The 21,900-nt window shown below is 51.1% G+C and overlaps 7 protein-coding genes across 7 annotated transcripts; 3 read left to right on the top strand and 4 right to left on the bottom strand.

The window, feature by feature from the left end:
- Positions 1-788: 788 nt before the first annotated feature.
- On the top strand, positions 789-1,969 carry NECHADRAFT_54750 (uncharacterized protein; the record flags this gene model as incomplete). The annotated part of the gene is made up of 2 exons (XM_003043502.1): positions 789-1,082; positions 1,118-1,969. 2 exons carry the CDS (start codon positions 789-791, stop codon positions 1,967-1,969), a joined length of 1,146 nt encoding a protein of 381 aa, XP_003043548.1.
- A 3,420-nt stretch (positions 1,970-5,389) lies between these two features.
- NECHADRAFT_54864 (uncharacterized protein) lies at positions 5,390-6,951 on the top strand (the record flags this gene model as incomplete). The annotated part of the gene is made up of 3 exons (XM_003043503.1): positions 5,390-5,470; positions 5,520-6,830; positions 6,883-6,951. The coding sequence occupies 3 exons, from the start codon at positions 5,390-5,392 to the stop codon at positions 6,949-6,951; spliced, it is 1,461 nt and encodes a 486-aa protein (XP_003043549.1).
- Positions 6,952-8,894: 1,943 nt separating this feature from the next.
- Positions 8,895-10,548, top strand: NECHADRAFT_98068 (uncharacterized protein; the record flags this gene model as incomplete). Its single annotated transcript, XM_003043504.1, has 4 exons — positions 8,895-9,148; positions 9,181-9,243; positions 9,366-10,359; positions 10,411-10,548. 4 exons carry the CDS (start codon positions 8,895-8,897, stop codon positions 10,546-10,548), a joined length of 1,449 nt encoding a protein of 482 aa, XP_003043550.1.
- An 844-nt stretch (positions 10,549-11,392) lies between these two features.
- Positions 11,393-12,352, bottom strand: NECHADRAFT_88302 (uncharacterized protein; the record flags this gene model as incomplete). Its single annotated transcript, XM_003043616.1, has 1 exon — positions 11,393-12,352. The coding sequence occupies one exon, from the start codon at positions 12,350-12,352 to the stop codon at positions 11,393-11,395; it is 960 nt and encodes a 319-aa protein (XP_003043662.1).
- A 924-nt stretch (positions 12,353-13,276) lies between these two features.
- NECHADRAFT_73183 (uncharacterized protein) lies at positions 13,277-13,912 on the bottom strand. The gene has a single exon (XM_003043617.1). The coding sequence runs from the start codon at positions 13,839-13,841 to the stop codon at positions 13,449-13,451; it is 393 nt and encodes a 130-aa protein (XP_003043663.1). The 5' UTR covers positions 13,842-13,912; the 3' UTR covers positions 13,277-13,448.
- A 1,021-nt stretch (positions 13,913-14,933) lies between these two features.
- Positions 14,934-16,180, bottom strand: NECHADRAFT_88304 (uncharacterized protein; the record flags this gene model as incomplete). The annotated part of the gene is made up of 2 exons (XM_003043618.1): positions 14,934-16,045; positions 16,096-16,180. The coding sequence occupies 2 exons, from the start codon at positions 16,178-16,180 to the stop codon at positions 14,934-14,936; spliced, it is 1,197 nt and encodes a 398-aa protein (XP_003043664.1).
- A 3,794-nt stretch (positions 16,181-19,974) lies between these two features.
- On the bottom strand, positions 19,975-21,703 carry NECHADRAFT_98069 (uncharacterized protein; the record flags this gene model as incomplete). Its single annotated transcript, XM_003043619.1, has 5 exons — positions 19,975-20,126; positions 20,180-21,109; positions 21,165-21,257; positions 21,307-21,503; positions 21,573-21,703. The coding sequence occupies 5 exons, from the start codon at positions 21,701-21,703 to the stop codon at positions 19,975-19,977; spliced, it is 1,503 nt and encodes a 500-aa protein (XP_003043665.1).
- Positions 21,704-21,900: the final 197 nt, after the last annotated feature.

The raw sequence follows: 21,900 nt of genomic DNA on the forward strand, positions 1-21,900 counted from the left end.
TAATTAGTGTTGCTTCGACGTTCAAACCACCACAAGGACACGCCAGTCAACAGTGCGGCGTATCATAGTCAACGGCTACCATGAGCAAAGAAGCCCACCGTGAATTTGACTGGGCTAGAGCTACATTCTGGCGGTTCAAACTTCCCCCTATAACTCTTTCGAAACTCCAAGAACAGTCTCAAAGGCTCATTTTCGCAGTGCTTCATTTCACGGAGCCTTAGGAGCCATATAGGGGGCTTTTACTGTTGGCAGACTTTGGCGCACCCAGACTGACCAGCCTGCTGACAACCACGAAGGCATGACATCTTACTCCTTAACCTTCCACCAGAGCACATGCCGATGCAAAAGAAGCCTTTTACGGTAAGACAGTAAAATACATGTCGCTCTATATATATTTCAGAAGGTGCATGCATTCCATATGTGATGATAGCTTTGGCCAGAATCCCTTCCGCCACTTCTCCCCTCAGCTGAGCGCGAACAGAATGGAACGCCCCCAGTTTCTCAGGGCGAATCCGGGCCTATAGTTAGGCGCCCATGGACCCACTTGCGCATTCCTCGTTCACAGCCCAAAACTCTGTCCTCTCATTTCATTATTTATACAGCCTTGACCCAAACTTTGTTCATTCCCAATAACCTCTTACTTGAACCAGATCTTGCGAAATTTCCCTTCTATCATCATGCTCAAGCCAGAAGAGAGGTTCTTTGCTCTCAGTGGGAGTATATACCCTGGAGGCCCAAGTACCTGGCACGTCATGGACTGGGATCAACGCCGCCTCATATCGGTCACCATGGACGAGGAGCTTGAATCCGCAGAACCGGCGATCGAGCATCTGCGGAAACACGTGGATAATATTGCGCTAGACGTCTTCGAGATCCGGGTTTCGCCGGGGGGTGACTTGGTTTCAACATCAAATGACCGAGAGGACGACAATACTTTTTGCCCTTTTTACCCCTCCTTAGAACTAACACAACATCCGGATGGCATCGAGGCCATCCCAAGGTCAGAACTAGAGGAACTTGATAGACTTGGACCTCTAGTAGATCTCGTCAGATGCTTAAGCCCCTTGGAGCCCAACAACAGGGTAAGCCCTGCCCAGAGACTCATGCCATTGTTCAGAACCTTACCGGAGCACAGCTTGTATTCAAGTATTATTTTATACACCAGCGCCTCTCTTATGTGTGGCATGAGATGAATCTCTGGATGCGATTGCCGAATCACCCGCACATTGTGCCCTTTGACAAAATCGTCGTGGACGAGATCCAAGGACGGTGCGTTGGGTTCACCACCAAGCACATCTCGGGTGGAACTCTCGAAGAGAATAAGACACGCGTCTTTAAGCTGAAATGGCTTCATCAGTTGATTTCTGTGATCGACGAGCTCAACCTGAATCTTGGCATTGCCCACCAGGACGTCACTCCTCGGAATCTCCTCATCGATGCCAGCACGGATTCCATAATGATATTTGACTTTAACTTTTCAGTCCGAATCGGTGAGGTGGGATACGATGAGGACCGGAACGACATCAAAGGACTCATATTCACAATGTACGAGATCATCACTCGTGACATTACGCTACGCGAGGTTGAGCATCAAGAGCAAAACTTCTCAGATATCGAGAACAGGGAGTGGATACTACATCCAGATGTGCGACTCGATCACCCAGTCTCCGGCTTTCGCGGGACTCTTGCTCAATGGTCCGACAGGCGGCGGCAAGGCAGGCGGGTTACTTGCTACAAAGATGCCCTCAACTTTATTGACTGGCCAAACACGCCGGAACCACCGCCATCTGAAGTCGTCATCAACTACTCAACTGGACCAGTGACGCAACTAAAAGTGCTGTGGAGTGTTGAGAGACGGAGGATGCTAGAACAAGGCAAGGAAGTCTTGAACTGGCAACGGCCCCCCCAAGCAAATTTCAAGCCCGGGGACAGGCTTCTGGCGACTGGTGAGTTGATATCGGAGGCTTGAGATGTGTCTTTTGCGGGTTTTTCTGGCTGTCGGTCTAATATTGGCAATGTACGAGGGTTTAAAGCGGATGTTGATATTGCAGAGAACAAAGAGTTCACTTAGAGATTAGTATTAGATTGAATTTCACTTATAGCAAGGTTTTAGTGAACGACTCAAGGAAAGCCCACCCCGCAAAAAGAAGCCCAAAATGAGCCACATTTGACAATTAACATTCCGGCATCATAGGTGAATCCGAAGGTGCAATAGAAACTCACGAGAGGGCTTTGGAGGCGTCAAGCTTGGATGTAACGGGCTCACGGACTTACCGAACGGTAGCGGCAGTGGTAACGCCACGCACGCGGGGGGGCGGATGAGTGCGGCCAAGACACGAATCATGGCCGTAGTTGGGCGCCCGCAAATATTGGAAGAGGCTCTTTGGGCTGGCGCCTTTCCCGAAGAGTTTCTTTGCTCTGGTGCAGGATTGACTCAAGCCTCTCTTCATTCCCGACAAGCTGGGACCCGAACCAACCCCGAGAATTGTCCTTTGTTATTAAATTGGTAGACTGAAAGAGAAATTACGTGTTCGCTTGTAGCAGGGATACGACTAACTAACTATGAGGTCCACTTGCCTAGCACTTCGAGGATTGGGATCGACACTGCCCCGTATTGGCGATCAGAAACTATGTCGAGCTAGCAAAACCGGTGGGTGAATATCTTCAGGAGCACGTGGACGCACGTGGTTGATCTTGCACTAGACGCTGTCAAGATCCGGAGCTTGCCATATGGTAATTTCTTTCATTGACAGGTAATCTAGAAGACGATGATCCCTTCTGTTGTTCTTGAATCCACCTGGCTTGACATCTGGGAGGGTTCAAGCTAGGTAGCTGTCAGATCAAGGGCTTGGGCCTTTGATAGATCCTATCAGGTGCCCAAGCTATTTGAGGCCCAACCAGAAAACAGGCCTGACTCTGAGACTCTAACTAACAACTAGCTAGGAACCAACAAGAATTCAGGCTTGTGTCAAGTTCTCTGTACATGTACCACCTGACCTGCGTATGACACGAGACAAATCTGCGGATGCGATAACTGAAGACCCCCACATTGTGCCCCCTGACAGGATCGACGCGGATGAGATTGAGGGGCGGTGTGATGTGCTCCTCGCTACTCCGTACTGTTCCACACGTATCTTCGGTGGGACCTTGGAGAACATGGATGTTCAACTTGAAATGGCTTCATCAGCCAAATACTGTCTTTGATGAGTCTGTCTGAATCTCTACATGCATTCCTCCTCAAGCTCTTATCTCGATAACGCCAAGGAATCCTTAGTGATCTTTTCGGTCCAAACCAGAGATACGGAGCTAGGCCCGCAGTGTCATCAGGGGTTCGTTGTTGGTGATCAAGGAAGTAATAGTCACAACAAACGATCCTCTACCCTGCGGGAGCTTGACAAACAAGAACCAAACGGCTCGGGTCCGAGAACAAGGAGGCAACATGGCATCCACGTGGGCGGCTCAAATTCCTAGTCGCTGATTTTGGTGATACCCTTGGCCAGAGACCCGGTAGGCGGCGGCATTGCGGAGGACTTCCCGCAGAAATGCCCCCCAACTTTATCGGATTGACCACATCGGAACCGCTGCCATCGTAAGCCGCAATCAGGGACTTTGTCGAAACGGCACCGCAACTAAAAGCATTATAAGGTTTCAATAAACAGAAGATACCAGAAGAAGACCCAAGGGGGCGGTATTGCACTGCCAACGGCCAACCCAAGCAAAGCTTGAGCGTGGGGATGTAATCCTTTAACCATACGAGCTTATTTCGGAGCCTGAAAAAGGACTCTTAGCTACCGTATTCAGAATGATGTTCTTTGACGAGAATAGGGCCGATGTTAGCCATTTAGAGCTCTTGAAAGTGGATGTCAATATTACCGTCGAAATAAACTAAGGGGTTCAGTTACCGACCTCGTCTATCTTATCACGGCGATTCATCAGTTGCAATTACTAGTAGCGTTAGCCTTGGAGACCAAGAATAGTCTCAACTACGGCAGAGACGGTCCCCCGGTCTAGCGGTCCAAGGAAACACCGGAACGACCATGGTGGGAGAGCCAAGCCCCCGTCGCGGCGGCGTGTTTTTCCCAACCCGCGCTTTCGTGTCTCCTCTCCTGGCACTAGGGTGTTCCTCGCGTCTGATTGGTCCGGTCAGGAGCCGTCGACCAGGGTCCCCAGGGTGAGGCAGCTTGGACCAACTGATCTCGCACCGATAGAAAGTGTGTAGCAAAGGCGCTGGTTTCAGTCCTGACGGCGCATGAATGATAAGTCTTAAGGTTTACAATGAAGCCAGTCTTCGGGCGAAAGGTCGTTTTAGAGATGCTTGAATCATCACCATCTCCGGATGTTGCTTGGGAGTCGAAAAGACGGCGATGGGTGGTTCCGTTGTTGGTTCTAACCCTGTCAGAGTTCTGTATCTGACTGATCATTTCTTGGCGGGGGCAGTGTGTGACTCGGTCGCTATCCGGCGGACCCTGGGAAATACCCTGATAGGCGTCTATCATCAGTCGTAGGCCTGCCAAGGGAAGTCGTCGCTCAGGGTGGGGGTGCGGTAGCGTGATGGGCTTTTTTTTGCTTTGATCATGGCCATTTGCATTAGGAATCACATCATTGAAGCTGCATTGTGCGCCCTCCCCCTCGATGCATGCTTGACGAGATTACAGCGGTTCTCTTTGTACAATTTCTTTCGTTCGCGGAGCCGCATAATCATGTTCCGGTGGAGCGCGGAGCCGCACCACCCGTGTCGATCACTGGAGCCGGACCAGTCAGATCACTCGACCCTTGAACTTTGTTTGGCCTGATGGGCTCTGGAAGACGGGAGGGACGGTCAGGCAATTGTGTTACTCGATGGAAGGCCTTTGAAAGAGTGAGAAATCTACCCCTGAAGTTGAGATCCAAGACTCCTCTTCTCTCATCTCACGGATCTCATTTTCCACGTGAGCCTGCCGCGTGATGCCTGACGTCAAGCTCGCAATAGATTCTTCCTCGGGCTTATGGAACAAATTGCCCACGTGTTTCGCTAGAGCCTGCTAAACCGCATCAAGACCTAGCCATGCTCCTGGTCAGCCGCCGACCATGTGGCCCCCCGCTTTCCTGCGTTAGCAGAGCCCTATCTTGAAGCGGCCCCTCCCCCCCTATCTGAGCCATTTACCCATGAAGCCTGCTGGTCCGGGGTTCGAGATGATTTCGACGAGCTCGAATGGGCAAGGTGCAGATGGCGCACGAGTAATGAGCCCTTGTAGACAAGACCCTGCCGTTTCCTTTTATCATCGAGTGGCCTGCTCTGCTCTGCCGATGCAAAAAAGCAAATGTCTGTATTAAATCCACGGCAGCCTACTGACGCCCAGTCACGCCCCTTGGCACACTCTTGGAAACGGCACTTCTCCACACAGTCATCATGAACTTGACCAAGAACACCATCACCCAGACATCATCCCGTCTGCTGCGCACATCGGATGATGATCAACCGCATTCCAGGGTACGTACTCACATATCTACACATTGCGTTGACTACTAACACCAAACAGGACCTCAAAGACCTCTTCTCCGCCCTCATCGTCAGCCTCCTCCCCCTCGAGCCCCATCGCGTCCGCTTCGTCAAGTTCGAACACACATTCCTCTCCGAAGATGCCATCCGCAACCTCGGCAACCTCAAGCTCACACAGTCGAATCGCATGCCCGATCCCGACAACCCGTCATGCAGCGTCACCTCCACCTCCACCACCACATTCTCCATGAGCAAGGATACGGCACGGTCTCTATGTCAGCGATTTGTCGACGCCCGCTTTATCGAGGCAGCGGATGGGAAGCCGGACCAGATCTTTGCGCATCGAGGAGGAGTGTGGAAGCCAACGTCCAAGGGAACTACGATATTTGACTGGTTCTGCCAAAAGAATGGCATCAACCACGATCAGCTGTTCGATCTAAGGAGCCTGATCACTGGACCCCTCCTCTACCTGGAGAGAGATGTGAAAACGGACAAGCCACACGTCGACCGCGCCACCACCGAAGTCGTCTTCTGCCGAATGATGGGCATCGATGGACGGGGGAAGAAGGGACCTCTGGCGCTGGCAAGGCAGGAATCCGCAACGGGCATCAGGTTGACGCATGAGCGCAAGATCGGCGGTCGCACATACCACGACACTTGCACGGGTCAACAGATTTCCGACTGGCTACGAGACAAGGCGACATGTGCGGACTTGAAGGAGGCTATAAACATGGCGTCGCATTTTGTGCACTACAACCTCATCGAGTCGGTTGCTACGGACATGGCCTACATGAACCAGTATGTGGCCTGCAAGCTGTTCCAACCAACACATCTCGCCGTCTACACCCTCTCGCAACGTGGTCAAGACTTGATCGAGAACAGCTCCTCAAGTCGATGCTCATCCCAAGGCAAGACGGACTCGTCAACGTCAAAGGGTGGTGTCACGGAAAGCAACCGCCTCAAGCTGGAAAAGATTCTCCAAGATCCTACCCTCCGCCTTCTTTTCCGCGAGAATCTCCGATCAACGTACTGTGAAGAGACGCTAGCTTTCTACGAGCAAGCCGACGAGTTTATCGAAGAGTCCAAGACGACATTGGAGGGTGTCAAAAAGGGAGACAAGGCGGCAGATGAAAACGCCAACGAGCTTCTCTCGCAGTCGCACATCATCTTCAACACCTTCGTCGCACCTGGCTCACCACGCGAGGTCAACATCAACCATCAGCTTCGCCTAAGTCTGTCCGACAGGATGACCAAGGCGCAAGCCCAGGATTCCACACAAGCCGACATGTTGAAGGAGGTGACGTCCCTTTTGGAGAGCGCTCAAAACGCCGTCTTCAAGCTGATGGCCAGCGTAAGTTTTTCCCTTACATCTAATACACGAACCATTACTAACAAGCATCCAGGACTCTATTCCCAAGTTCCTTAATAACCCAGCAGTGGAGGATCAACTGGTGCAAGCAGGTGTTCGATGATAGACGGAAGACTCCAGCGATACCCATGAGATTACGGAGTGGTGTTTTTCTCTTTTTTGGCTTGCAACAGTAGATAGCACATTTTTTAGACACTTGACATGTACACCTTTTTCTTTGTCGCATAGCAACCACGCAAGATACGTCACCATGACGCTACTGGTCACGTCGCAAGGATGTAATATAGAGGACTTTTGGTCAACGTTTTGATGAAAGACAACTGGTGACTACCTATAGTTTCCACGTGTATGGAAGCTCACGGTTCTCGTCTCTCTCTCACGCTCGGGCTAGCGGGCCACAAGTCAACCAAATCTAGGGAGGATCAGATCCTCTGATCCTTCAGACCCTCACCCTGACTGAGCTCATTATTTGCATCTCGGACCGACAACTATCCCACATTCTTAAGCGTATCAAGGACATGAGGATTACTGTCCATCTTCACTTCTTTTCTCATAGATATAGATCGCGATTATGACTTCGCTTCCTTGTCAGAGGCCATCGCCTGCGATCCTTGTGTCGATCAGTTTGATAGCCACGTGTTTGACGTGTTTGTGCTCATCTCGGGTCAAGGGTAACACAATGATCGAAGTCTGGCACTGTGAAATAGAAGCTTCCCAGAATTCTTCTAATGGTCGGTTAAATTGCTCTCCTCGCCACTAGGCTACCCATGGAGTTGTATCGGTGGTGCTTGGCGAGGAAGGGGGGCAGGCTTGGGGGGTTAGGGGGCTCGGTGAAGTGTTCTGGAACATTCTGCATTTTTGTGCCCAGCAGCGAAGGGTCGGACGGTGGTGGCATTTGGAAGACCTTCACTTCTTGCTTGTGCACCGATCACTCCTGTGCTCCTTTCCCTGCTAGGGCACTATCTAGCCATGGAGCCATTTCTGTGACGGGCTGTTACTGTACTATTTCCCAGGAAGGACAGCAAGGAAAACGGCAACGGATGGGTTCTTAACGAGCAAAATACTTGTGTTATAGATATTTCAAGGTGTATTCTACCAGATCTCCGATATGTTTCCCGGACAGCTTTAATTGAGAGTTTGCTCAATATACTGGTCGTGGAATAAGATCCTTGCCTTCTTTCTCTCGAACCTAGCTAGAACTCCTCACGAACGAAGACCGGTGGACTAATCACAGAGCTTTGAGTTAGACATCAAGCTTCTGCATAGGGATGCGAACTATTGTCGAAATATTGTTCCCCACTCGTCACTATGCAGAAAGCAGGCAACCTTTTGCGAGGAACGGCAGACAAGTGGGCAAAATCAGGCACAAATCTTCGGTGGTCTAGGGTAGGAGATTGATAGCTCCCGAGAATGGTGCTAAATTTAGCATCCTCCACCTCCCCCACATTCCGCCTAATCAGAGTCCTTTCACTGGTGGAGCATTCAACGCCATCCTCAACATTCAGCCTTACCGGCACATGCTCCTTAAAGTGCTTTTTCGCGCCCTTCATTTCCCAGACACGGCTTGTGCATTGGTTCCTTGCTCCCGTGTTACATTGGGAGATTCCTTCTATTCCTTTATTGGGTCTCAATAGGCAGTCCCTTACGTGAACTGAACGGTCTGACCAACAGTCTGTAGCGGAGAAATGACGCGGCACGTAATGGCTGAGACATACAGCCGACTATCGAGCGCGATCAATGGCTCGTATCTTTGGTACAGAAATTGTATGGCGCTTCTCCCTACAAATATCTGACACGCTGGTGCCATCTCCGCTGAATGCTGACATTGTCACACAAGCACAGCGGGAGTTATTGGAGTACATAACGGCGGGAATGCCACCGGGTTTTTCTTTTGTAGGCTCAGCTTTGCAGTATTATCTGTTGATTCTCGACTGGGTCAAGATGTGGTCGCAAAACGCTCTTGTAGGCCTGTGGCTCTCGAGCCTGGTCGCCACATTGGCATCACCTCAGCCTCACCTAACGTCCCTCATCGAATCGGGATCCTCCATGCTCAACTGGAAGCCATGTGACCTAGACCTCTCTGACGAGATCAAGGCTGCCATGAGAGAACGTGGGTACTGCGCCACACTCGAGGTTCCATTGGACTATACCAACCCCCAATCCGACAAGACCGTTGAGCTCCAGTTGATCCGCTTCAATGCTACCAAAGAGCCATTCAAGGGCAGTGTCCTGTGGAACCCCGGTGGTCCTGGAATTTCAGGCATTGAGACATTTGCTACTCTTGGGCCAGACTTTCGCGAGTAAGCACTCATCATGAGCCAGCCAAGAACAGTCTCGCTGACGTCTATCAAAGTATCATCGGCGGCCATCACCATGCGATTTCTTTTGATCCTCGGTAGGTTTATCAAACTGTTCCCCAAACAGCTCGCTGACAGCGATAAGCGGCGTTGGCCGAACTATCCCGTTCTCATGCCGCCCCCAAAACACCCCTGCTAAGGTGACGCGTCGAGATGATAGTAAATTGCCTCAAGCCGACCTCTGGTCCTATATCAAAAACCAGAAGTGGGCCGAGCTCTCAGCTATTGCCGATGCCTGCTATGCCACCCAGCAGGAATATGGCCGCTACATCAGCACCGCCTTTACGGCTCGTGACATGATGAAGATTGTCGATGCCCTCGGCGAGGATGGCAAGTTGAGATATTGGGGTATCTCATACGGCACCATCCTGGGTCAGGTCGTTGCTTCTCTGTTTCCAGATCGGATCGGACGACTGCTGCTCGATTCCAATTCTCTTGCCGATTCATACCTGACAGCCACTGGGATCGGTGGTCCTCGCGATGCTGAAAAGTCTCTGATGTACATGTTCTCCGAATGTGTCAAGGTTGGGCCAAAGACTTGCCGACTTGCCAACTACGCTGGTCGCCGTACCACCGTTGAAGATCTACGAGAAGCAGTTGAGGACCTCTTCCAGAAGCTGACAGAGATGAAAAATCTCCCAGCTGGTCTCTCCAAGGAGGAGTACCCATCCGGAGGCAACTCTGTCCTGGCGCGGCTCAAGTTGCTCATTGTCGAGGGCCTGTCCAGTCCTGGCGGGTACCCCAAGGTTGCGACAATGCTATTCCAAGCACTTAACGGCCGCTGGAAGAAGGCTCTTGCCGTTGAGGAGACACCAGCGTCAGAATGGAACCGAGGCACTGAGGCATTCGCCGGAATTGCGTGTTCCGATTCTTCCTTCCGAGTGCAGGATCCTAATGATCTTTACCCTATGTACCGAGCACACCTCGCTGAGAGCTCTATGGGAGATGCCATCGCTGCTGATTATCTGGGTTGTGGTGCTTGGCGCTTCCAGGCTGCGGAGGGCGTTGATACTGACAAGCTTCGAAACGTTAACACTAGCTTCCCGGCTCTTATCATCAACGGCGCATATGATCCTGTGACATCGTTGACCCATGCCTGGCAGGTCTCTTCCAGATTTAAAGGAAGCCGTATGCTTGTGCACGAAGGAGTTGGTGTAAGCTCCCCTTTGCCCTTCCAGATGGTTGAAGCTAACAATAGGAACTAGCATGGAGTCACCTACCATGCTTCAAATTGCACCTTGGATGCAATCGCCACCTACTTCCGTGATGGTGTTTTGCCCGAAGTTGGTGCTGTGTGCAAGCCCAACATGTTGGCGTTTGAGTATGCAAAGTTGATTAGTTAGGAAAGCTGGGCATTTCATTTGAAGCGGTTTCTCTCAAACATGGCTGGGTCAATTGATGGGCCTGCTACATGTCTCCTCCCTGGATTGAGCAGGGAAATTACATTAACTTGGCATAACTGCTGTTCAGAAGGTTCATTTGTAATACATGCCGGTGTAATGGCATCCAATTGCTGGCGAAGGAGCAAGATCGTGACCTAAACTAGATATATTAACGTCTGTTGAAGTTGGATATTGCACACACCGAACTCGTAAACTCCGTAACTTAAGGAGAGCATACCCTTTTCGCACTGAGCCTCCCATACGCCAAGTAACACTCCAAGAGAGTGACCTCGCTAGAGATATAACCGGCTCGCTTCTGGAATATCTAGTGGTCTCGTATTTGAGATTTTTGAGTCTCTTCCAAGTACCTATGCTGCTTCAGCCAGGATAGGGAAGTATACTGAGCTGGTCTACATGATGCTTCAACATTGGTACGCTGTATCGGTAGGTGAGGAAAATAGTCGACACCTCAGACTCTCGATATTGAATATCAGTATATGTTTCTATTTCTGATTATGAAATTATGGACAAAATGTATTACGAAGTGATCCGCGGTCCCTCCACCTTCAACCAAAGCCAACTTAACTGAGGACCATGAATGGTTTGGCATGTAGCCCACACAGCGAGCAAGCGCAAGGTATCCTCGCCAACATCTTGGCAATCGCAAGTGCTCGCCTCATAGAAAGGGAGAGCTCCGTCAGCCAGCATCAGTAATCAGCCAAGACTAATTCTCGAAGCAGAAGCCGACTCTGCAGTAGGGCCTGAGCGGCCCGTACAGAGCCACGCAGCCGGGACTCTCAGAGCCTTAGGGGATATCGACGCAAAGGAGGTCAATACAGTACTGCCCAGGGGAACAGTCGGAATCGGTGCTGCACTCGTTGTTTGGGTTGGGAGCGACGCAAGTACCAGCGTCGCAGAAGGGTGTAGCTCCGTCACAGTCGGCGTCGGTGGTGCAGTCGTTCGGCGGGGAGACGCAAGTGCGGGATTCACAGATCAACCCAGAGTCACAGTCGCTATCAACATTGCACTGATTGGCGTTTGGGTTGGTAGCGACGCAAGTACCAGCGTCGCAGAAGGGCGTAGCTCCATCACAGTCGGCGTCGGTGTTGCATTCTGGAGTAACAACAGTGCAGACACCATTAACGCAGGTGGACCCGGCTTCAGTGCAGTCTGAATCGACAGAGCACAACTCAGGGCCAGGGCCAGCCTCGCAAACACCCGTGTCAGTGTTGCAGACGGGCGTAGGATCACTGCACATGAGGTTGGACAGGCATCGGAACTCGCAGAACCCAAGAGCGTTGCAAGAAGGCTTGAGTGTTCCGAACAGGTTCTGGCAGTCTTGATCATCGTCACACTCTCGGATGGCAGGCTGTGTCGCGGAGGCCGATGCGGTGGTAGACTCAGTTGATGAGGCGGAGGTCTCAGTGGAAGAGGTAGTGGTCAAGGACTCGGAGACCGAGGTCTCAGTGGAAGCGGTGGTGGTCAAAGACTCAGAGGCCGAGGCAGTGGTGGTGGTAGACACAGTGACGGAGGAATCAGTCGAGACCGTCTCGGTGAGGGAAGATGTCAACGACGTGTCGGTCGAGATGGTCGAGGAAGCGGTCTCAGTCTCAGACACAGACACAGTGGACGTCTCGCTGGCAGAGCTGGTCTCAGAGACAACCGTCGACAGCGTGGAGGTGGTGGAAGGGCGGCATGGCCCAGCACTGACACCGCTGGCAGCGAGCAGGGCCAGGGTGGTGGCTAGAAGTCGAGTGGAAACCATGATAACAAGCGAGCGACAGGGTTTCAAGGAACGACAGAAGCGAGAGAATGAAAACGACAGGAATGTGGAAAGGGAGAAACAGAGCAGAGCGTGGGCAATGCCTCTTATCCACTCCTTTTCACGTCTTTGTTTCTTTTTTCTGATCCGGAAGTCGGGTCCGTTGAGCTGAACCAACATGCGTCGAACTAGTAGCAGTTTATTAGTCTTGGCATGTCGATAGTGGCTTTTCTTGCCTTGACATCCGCGCACTAACACGTTCTGAGCCGTTGATCGTAATCCCCAGAAAAGCTAATCCGCGGCTTCAGATGTCAGTAGTAGTTATTGTGAAACGGGAGAAACGCTCCTTTGGGTCGTGATCTTCCATTCTAGACATCTTTCTACAAAAATTCGGATGTTATTTCTTCTTGAGGCGTCGATCATTCATTTGATGTTTGCTTGCTAACAAAAGCCACATTTAGCCCCAAGCATAGAACGTTAGACCCAACAAGCTGCCAGGGGAGTGCCCCTGAGAGCTAAAAAGTTAGCGGACAGGGGCCTGCCGATCGCCCACTCCGTCATAGATCTGGGGATTCACATGGATGCATTGCTTTGTAGCATTGGTCGAAGAACGAGCAGGACGATTACCCAACCTCGATAGATTGGTACCCTGTAAGCGTTCATGTCCCGTCGTCTTCCTCCTTATGCTATTTCGGATACGGTTGTTATTTGTACTCTTTTTACGGATCGATTTTCTTTGGCCACTGTGGAAATTGTTCGTTCGAGGCCTGGTTTCTACGGTTGAAGCTGATGAAAGGTGACTTAAAGCTGAGATAAATACGCGGATCATATTACCAGGGCCCCCAGAATCTTTTCAGCGGGGCGCATTTGAGTTTTACTATGAGCGTTTGAATGTCTTCTGCCACTAAGTAAAAGGCATTTAACTTTATAGACGACGACGATGCAATTAGAAATCTATAGACAATTTACTCTAAGACAAAATAAAATCAACTAGTCAGGAAGGCCTGGCATAATGCGATCCGAATCATAACTGCTCCTCAAATGTTGCCTGTCCCGTCTAATACCCAATACCGAACCATCTAATCACCGCTCAGCGCGTTTAAGAAGACTTGCCCCTGACGTAGCACAGAACCCAGCCAAACTCAACGGGGTTGGTGCTGATGAGAGCAGGGTTTTCGTAGGTGAACTCAGTGCTTCCAAGCTGGACACCGTACTTGTCGTTGTAGCGCTGGCAGACGACGTCCTTGACATTAGGAGACGGAATGTCGGGAATGTTAACGCTGAGGCTGATAAGATCAAGCTTGGTGATCTTGTACTGGTCCAGGCTGGTGAGCTGGCCAAAGGGAATTCTGACGGGCTGTTGACTGTGGTCGGCAGAGTTGTAGACCATGACGTTGGCGTAGGCCACGGGAGCCTGGCGGGCAGTTGGCTGAGCCATGGAGGCGGAGGCAAAGAGAGCGGCAGCTCCGGTGACGATACTTGTGAAATGCATGATGGTGGTGAGTTTGTTGGTGAAGGTTGAAGTTGAGGCGTGGAGATTAGCTGGAAGTTCCTGGCTTGTGTTGTAGTGTGATTGATGAGCTTGTTCGAATGAAGTCCAGATTTGAAGTTCTGGAGGCTTTCTTATATAGTCTGACAACATCGTGGCTGTGATGATGAAAATACACTCCGTACGACTTACAACTAATAATAGAATCCACACTTTGCATAGTCAAGGCACCCATGCCCAAAGGAGGCTCAACGTGCCGCCAGACCCCCATGTCTTTCTGACGCAAAGTGACTTGTGCCTAGTCTGTGCACCTTTACGAGCAATGCTATGTACGAATCGTCTGCGAATAAAGGACATGAACCACGAGACTGGTTGAGAGTAGCGGTCCAGCTGATTCCGTCCCCAGAATCTGTTTCAAAAAACTCCGACGGATGGACGATCCTACTGGGCTTAAACGAGGTTTTGTGGAGTCGGGAATGCAGATCATTGTTCGTATGGCCGTCGGAGAAATGATGCGAGGCCAATCAGAGGTCATAATGCACGGCCTACGGAGGTCCGTCAGCTGCAGATCGTATGACACGATGTTGTCCATCCTCGAGATGACATAAGATGGCATGTTGATGAGATCCCATATGCCGCTCGGCATTTACAACGTAACGTTGAGAAAGATGCGACGTCCCATAAGGCTATGCTTACTTGTAGTCGTCTCTACCAATGATCAATAGATCGGAGTGGCCGGAAGGTTTACCTTGACGATGAAGTTGGTTATATTTTTGTGTTTTTTGCTGAGGGCGGCTACTTGCGGCCTCGACCTCATATGCGCTGAAAATAGATGTATGAATCCTGAGGTCGACTTGGATCTCAGCCACGCGTCGTCATCCCAGAGCGTCATCTGCTCCCCGCGCAACAGTTGAAAGAACTCACTTGACCATCGGGGAAGCACACGGATGATAGTTTCTTTTTCACAAAGACTCAAGTTCCTCGATTAGATACCTATGCTATGTATACACTTTTTTAACAAGAACCACACGTCATGTCAATCTTTGTACAATAGTCCTCCCTGTCATCTCCACCCCGTTTCTCCCTGTTGCGCTTTTACAACTTGCACTGATCGAAAATAGGGAACGAGGTCTTGCAGTCGTTGCACTTGAACACGTTGCCCTTGCCGGTAGTGTTGGTGTAGATATCCAAGTCGTTGTCACGGAAAGTATTGCGAATAAAGATGTTGTTGGTGGCAATGGCAGGCTTCTTGAGCTTCAGGCAAGCAAGCTGGACGTTGGGGCCAGTCTGGACACAGGGGTCATCGACGAGAACGATAGCTGTGGCAGCCTGGTTCTTGTGCTGGCCTTCAACAACGTTGTCGGTGACCTTGACTCCGATGGTACCGTCAAGGATGATTCCAGCAGCACCGTCACACTTGGGGTTGGAAGGGCCGACGTAGTTGTGACGGATCTTGGCATTCTTGGTTCCGGGGTCGGCAAAGATGCCGACGCAGCTCTGCGTGACCCTGTTGTACTGAACATCAGCACCATCAGTCTGGACACAGAGACCGACGTTGTGGTTGGCGACGTTGTTGTCCTTGACGAGGACGTCGGAGAAGTTATCCATGCAGATAGCGATGGGTCCAAGTCCCGTGTTGGAGACCTTGTTACCTTGGACCAAGGTCTTGACCGAGCCGGCAGTAAGAGTACCATACTTGCCACCATCGGTGAGAGTGTTGCCAGTGATGTGGGTGTTCTTGCAGCCCACGACGGCGATGTTGAGGCCCGAGAACTTGCGGACCTCAAAGCCGCTCACGGAAACATCTTGGGTCTTGGTCTTGACACCGAGAACCCTGCGGTGCTCGGTGATGAACTTCTCCAACTGAACACCACGACCAGTGACGCAGATTCCGGCCTCAGTCTTGGGGCCGCTCAGGCCAGAGCAAGTGTTCTTCTTGAACTTCTTGGGGGGGACAATGACGGCGCCCTTCTTGCCGACGAGCTCGATGCCATCCTTGCTGATGGTGATCTGCTCGGCGTAGATGCCGGCAGCGACGACGATCTTGTCACCGGCATGGGCCTTGTTAATGGCGGCCTGGATGCTCTTGTGCGCCTTGACGTAGATGGTCTGACGGTAGGGGTAGTAGCCGGTGCGTCCGTAGTCGGCGATGTTGTCCTTGTCAGGTGCACAGCAGGTCTTGTCCTTGTACTGACACTTGCCACGGGCTGCAGAAGTTAGCAATGTCTTAGGTGGAGATGCTTGTCTCGGTACTTACCTTGAAGACCAGAATCATCGGCAACTGGCGAGGCGGAGACGCTGCCGAGGAGGAGGAGACCTCCGAGAGCGGATGTGAACTTCATGATGAGCGATTGACGAGGAGGAAGAAGAAGCGAATGTGTGTGCCAAGGACAGTATTGAGTCACCAGAGAAGTAAAGCAATTCACCAGGTAAAAGCGAGGGATTATATAGCTCCCATCTCTTTAATCCCTCGCCCAGATCACCCACACTTTTTCAGCCCTGCAGGCAAGCCCGAGGGGCCGAGACTCAGATCGACAACCCAAACCAAGCTATTGGGCCTCAAGCTTCTATCCCCTCCCTAAATTGGCAAGCAGACGCCAGCTGGCGTTCAATAGCTAGTCTCGGATCGCATCTCAACCGCCAGCAAGCCAGGGGCACACCGTGATCTCATATTGACGCTTCGTGGCAGCTAGCAAGCCTCTTTCGGCAATCTACGAAGTTGATTTGCGGAATGTAGCGCTAGAGTTGAGCCAGACTTTCAGGTACAGGCGCCATTGCTGAGGAGGCTTGTGGCTAGACTCAACGGTGCAGCCAACTCCAAGGGCCCGGAACGCGCCACCGGGTTGGACGGCAACCAAGGAATGAGGCACAAATGTTGAAAGAGGGTTGAAAAGAAACTTGCTTGATCGAGTGTTGGTAGTAAACTATAGAATGTCACTGCCGCGTAAAGCAATCTCCGTCAGGTGACGCATATTTGATGTTCGAATAAGGGCAAGTGTAGCGGGAGAGATGGAGGGCGCCACTATGTAGGGCCAAGGAGAGGAAACTCTATATACTTTGCAAATCCTCCAAACAAGGCTCCCTTACATATACGTTCCTGTCTATCGGTATCAAGACTAAGAGGGGTAACACATTTCCGAATAGAAGTCACCTCTCTAGCTACGAAAGAAACTTGGCGGTGCTGCAAGGGCCTCAGTTATCAATCTCAGCCACACTCGGGGACCATTTCCCAGGCCTTACACGGCATTTGCTAGCAGTCCCCGAACATGTCAGCCGCCACTGCACCGTTGGTCAATCTGGTGCCGCCACGTCGTGGGGTTCCGAGTGCTTGGGGAGTCAGCTGGCCACGCTAACATGCGCCACGAAAGGGGAAAGGGGCAGAGGAGGAGATTGAGGGGGACGATGGCGATCAGATCATTGGGCTGAAAGTCCGAGGAGCTTTTTAAGTTTGCGGGAGAGTAGCTATGGTCAAAGAGCCAAGCTTTCATTATGACTTGATTCAGATGCTACATCTGAGGTCTTGGAGGCAACATTGAACCAACAACCTGCTTGTCCTCCAAATAAAGATGGTGCTGATCATATCGACCGGCCTTCCTCTTTGGGCTGGTCGGTGGCGATCTTGCAAGTTGGGCTGGAACGGGTGTGTTTTGTTTGGTCAATGGGAGGGTGGCCCCCCATACATAAGCACTCTAAGTCGAGACCTCCTTGACCAGCTGAATAGTCAAGGGCGTGGCACACATTAGAGATCGGGTCTATTGACTGAGCCGCCTCCATAAGCAGCACTTATAAGGAGTGCATGCAATCTTTCCGAATGATTGGCGTCAAAGACTCCCCCCCTCCTCTCCATATATCGCCCTGCTCCCCCATCACCTTCCGCTAGCATAGACCAGCTCAATGCTGAAGCTTGTGGTGCAGCTCTTTCCAAGACTTTTAACCAATGGCTCGCACCCTCTCTGTCCCCTTTACAAACAAGCCAAGTTGTGATGGGTGCCGTTATGGGACCCATGAGACACATTACCCGTTCCGATGACTATAAAAATATAGTTGGAGATATCCTGACGGCAAGACCAACCTTTGTGTCGCCGGGCATCAAGGAACTCTGTGAAATCACTTCTCCCGGTACAACTGAATGCCCCGTCTCACAGCAGTCCCCCCTCCTTGCAACTGGGCGTTCAGCTGGCTTGGGTGCTCCCATGCAAGCAGTACCATTGTCAGAAACATCAAAACGCTGTCAAAGATAAACAAGTAGGGTTCGTGAGAGATAAGATAGCCTGAGTTGCCTTGAGCGTACTCGAAAAGTCGAAACAAGGATCGAATCATGATCAGACCAGCTGCAATGTATAATACATGGAAGCGGTAACGGCGAAGAGAAAAAAAAAGACGAGCTGGACAACAAGGCCGATTATGACGATGCGTTCACCATTGTGGGGGGTATCGAGGGTACCTACGGCCATCATACCACCCACCACCTTCAACCCATTGTTAGAGATCTGGCATACGGACAAGTGGAAAATGGAAAGGACTTGCCTGCGCCTTGGAGAACAAATGACATGACGTTTCCGAAGACAAAGAGTTTAGTCAGTTATATTCTCCGAATTGGAGAACAGCTTTCCTCATCTGTAACAAGAATTATGCGCCCAAGAATCATGTATATGCTTGCTACGACAAGGTCAGAGTGACGGTCAGTGAATGTGATTTTGGAGATACTTGCACCAATATAGCCAATGATTTGCACTAGCTGGCGGTTAGTCTCTTAATTAAACAGGCGAAAAGTAGGAAATGCGTACTGAAACCACCAATAACAAAGCAGGTAAAGAACCACGTCTTGGTCACAATCAACTGATACACATTTAATCCTGTGATTGCTATGAAAAGAACTATGAAAATGACCGCCCCAGCCATGGAGGGGTCATATCGGTAGAGCGTAAAGATGGCATCGCCACTCGACTCTGATCCAGGCACGATTGAGAGTGGGGAGCGAAATCCAGCGTTGAAAGAGATTGTAAGAAAGGAATGAAAGAGCGAAAGTTGAAATGAATGTAGAGAGAGTCTTGAGAAGAAGAGATTTACCGAGGGTATCTCGAAAAGGCCAGCTGGACTTTATTGACAGCTGCTTGCGACACGCAATTGCCCCTGAACGAGGCGAGTCTCCATGTCCCGCGTAAGCGCTGTGTGAGGGGACCATTGCGCTTAACGTAAGTGAGCCTTGCTGAAGTCGATGCTTCGCCTTAACCTCGGGTTCGGACACTGCGCGAGTACGGGATGCGAAGTACGAAGCAGCATGTTTCAGCCTGAGGCTTTCATTGGCGTTCTTCGAGCCGCCTTGGACCAATAAGTTTTAGGTCCCCATACTTGAAGAGTTTGCTGCATGGCAACCAGTGACTCGGATTATTCTGGGACATCCGTGGCTCTTTCAACCCGGCTATCACGAGGCGCCCTTCAACTGGAAGTGTCACAAACCGATGGCCCACCGAGGGACGTCCTTTAAGTAGCGACCCTTCCGGACTTCGCTAGTTCTTCTGCAAGCAAAGCACAGATAATGCTCCCAGAATCAGAAACCGACAGCGTCAAAATCGTCATTCATAACGCAAACATTCCCGACGGCTCAGGCACGCACTTTCCGGTTGTAATCGAAAGAGACCCAAGGCTCATCAGACGGCAACGAGACCTCTGCTTGGACGGCGAAGAGGATGCTCTGAGTGAGCATAACAGCACCGATAATGACGAAGATTTCTCTTTGTACGCTGCTAGCAGAGGCAGAAAGCGAGACAAGGGTGACCAAGAGGATGCAGCGGTTAATATTAGACTGAAAAGATCTCGAATGAAATTAGCTAGTCTCTTTAAGAGAGTGTATGGTACCTAACCGTCCAACACGGGTTTTCCAAGGTGATCAAGTGTGACGGCACCTGTCATCACCAATTCTTCTTGAGTGACAAGTGCAACTAAGAATTCATTTGCGATCCACTTGAAGCACATAGATCTTTTATTCTCTCGGCAGTCTCTGAGTACATGTCTATCCTAGCCCTCTAGGCACAGCTAGGCAGGAATGGCAGCCCCATTTTAGTGCAGGATCCCACAGAATCCCACTCGTGTCCACCAACCGTTTGCTTTGAGCCTTTTATAGGTGGCTTTTGTCTCACAGCCGGTTGCCGAGGTTGACATGTACAGCTTTCACAGTAGTATAAGCCGTGATGCCAGCTTCACCCAACTCTCTACCAATTCCACTCTGCTTCACGCCTCCAAAGGGGATGCGGAAGTCAGAGTCGTTGCTGCTGTTGATCCAAACCACTGTGAAATTCTGGTCAGTAGTCGCCTTAGAAGAGGGGCGGGTTACAACTCACTTCCAGCCTCGATCCTCTTGGCAACTTCGTGTGCGCGTGTGATGTTTTCTGTAAAGATGGCAGCGCCGAGGCCATAGAAAGTATCATTAGCACGCTCAATGGCTTCGTCCTCGGTCGAGAAGGAGCTGATGGTAACTAGAGGCCCAAAGACTTCCTCGCGATAGATCTTCATGTTGTCCTTGACATCAGTGAATACTGCGGGCTCAACGAAGAATCCCTTTCCGTTGACGCCCTGATGAGGTTTTCCACCAAAGCTAAGCGTAGCACCTTCTTTCTTGCCCTCTTCGATGTACGACAAGACCCGATCGTACTGGGCCTTGCTAACCTGGGGACCTTGGAAGGTCCCCTCCTCGAAAGGATCGCCCACCTTGGAGGTCTGCTTGACCTGCTGAACGAAAAGGTCGACGAACTTTTCGTAAATCTTTTCGTAAACAAGGATCCTGCTGGTAGCAGTGCAGATCTGTCCTTGGTTCGCCATGATGCCGTAGTGAGCCCATTTCGAGGCGTTGTCGAGTTCGGCGTCCTCAAACACGATAAGCGGAGACTTTCCGCCCGTCTCGAGGGTAATTTCCTTGAGATTTGTGGCTGCGAGCTTCATAATCTCTCTGCCAGTGTTGGTCGATCCTGTAAAGGCTACCTTGTCCACCCCCACGTGTCCAGCCAGGCTGGCACCGGCAGTACGGCCGAACCCGTTAACGATGTTGATGACGCCAGGAGGGAAGCCAGCCTTATCAATGAGGGTAGCAAAGACTAATACAGACAGTGGCGTCTGCTCTGCTGGCTTCAAGACAATGGTGTTGCCAGCTGCCAGCGCGGGGCCCATCTTCCAGGCCGCCATACCCAGAGGGTAGTTCCAGGGGATGATTTGACCACACACGCCAATAGGTTCTCGGCTGGTATATGCAAACTTGCCCTCTGTGGTGTTGATGACTTTGTAGACAAGAGGGTTAGTATGTGGAGGAGATGTGTGCAGTTTCAGACATACCCTGGCCATACAGCTTATCCGCGAATCCAGCATAAAAGCGAAGTACCGAGGTAAGCTCGCTCACGTCGCCCTTTGCCGAAGACAAACGCTTTCCTGTATGAATCGGTCAGTGATTGTTCAAGTCGTCTTTGTAATCACTGACCGTTGTTCCAAGTGTCAATCGTAGCCAGTGTGTCGGTTTGCTCTTCAGCCAGATCGGCCAGCTTCCTCAAGAGCTCACCACGCTCTGTGCCACTAATCTTTGACCACGGGCCTTTAAAGGCTGTCCGAGCTGCCTTGACGGCGTCATCGACATCTTGGTCACCGGCCGCGTGGACCTTGACGATTTCTTGCTCGTTGCTATCAAGGGTTGACGGTATTAGTGAGCTGTTGTGTTTCGTGTCAATAAGAGCAAATTAGGGGGCTTACATCGGGCTCACAACAGAAATGCTGTCGTTTGACTTTGCCGCGCGCCATTCATTGTTGATGAAGAGTCCAAGCGGCTGCTCGAATGAGCGTCCGTTGGGGGCTGTCAGCGTCGCAAATAAAGAGGAAGTCATGCTTGTGTTTTGCGAAGAGTTGAGAGGATGTGAATGTGAGAGAGGGTGTCTGTCGAGATAGACAGTCGATGGGAAGCAGGGATTTCATGGTTAGATGAGAGATAAATAGTTGTCACCAGCTGCGGCTGGAGCACTTGGTCATTGAAACGCGATTTACTGGAGGCTCTCGCGATGTGTCCCAAAGCGGTAATAATTTT

This window comes from Fusarium vanettenii (assembly GCF_000151355.1).
Source record: "Fusarium vanettenii 77-13-4 chromosome 13 genomic scaffold NECHAsca_28_chr13_5_0, whole genome shotgun sequence".
NCBI lineage: Eukaryota > Fungi > Ascomycota > Sordariomycetes > Hypocreales > Nectriaceae > Fusarium > Fusarium vanettenii.

What these genes read in the sequence shown, in the direction of transcription:
- NECHADRAFT_73183 (XM_003043617.1), bottom strand. Translation starts at nt 13,841, where the DNA reads ATGCATTTCACAAGTATCGTCACCGGAGCTGCCGCTCTCTTTGCCTCC.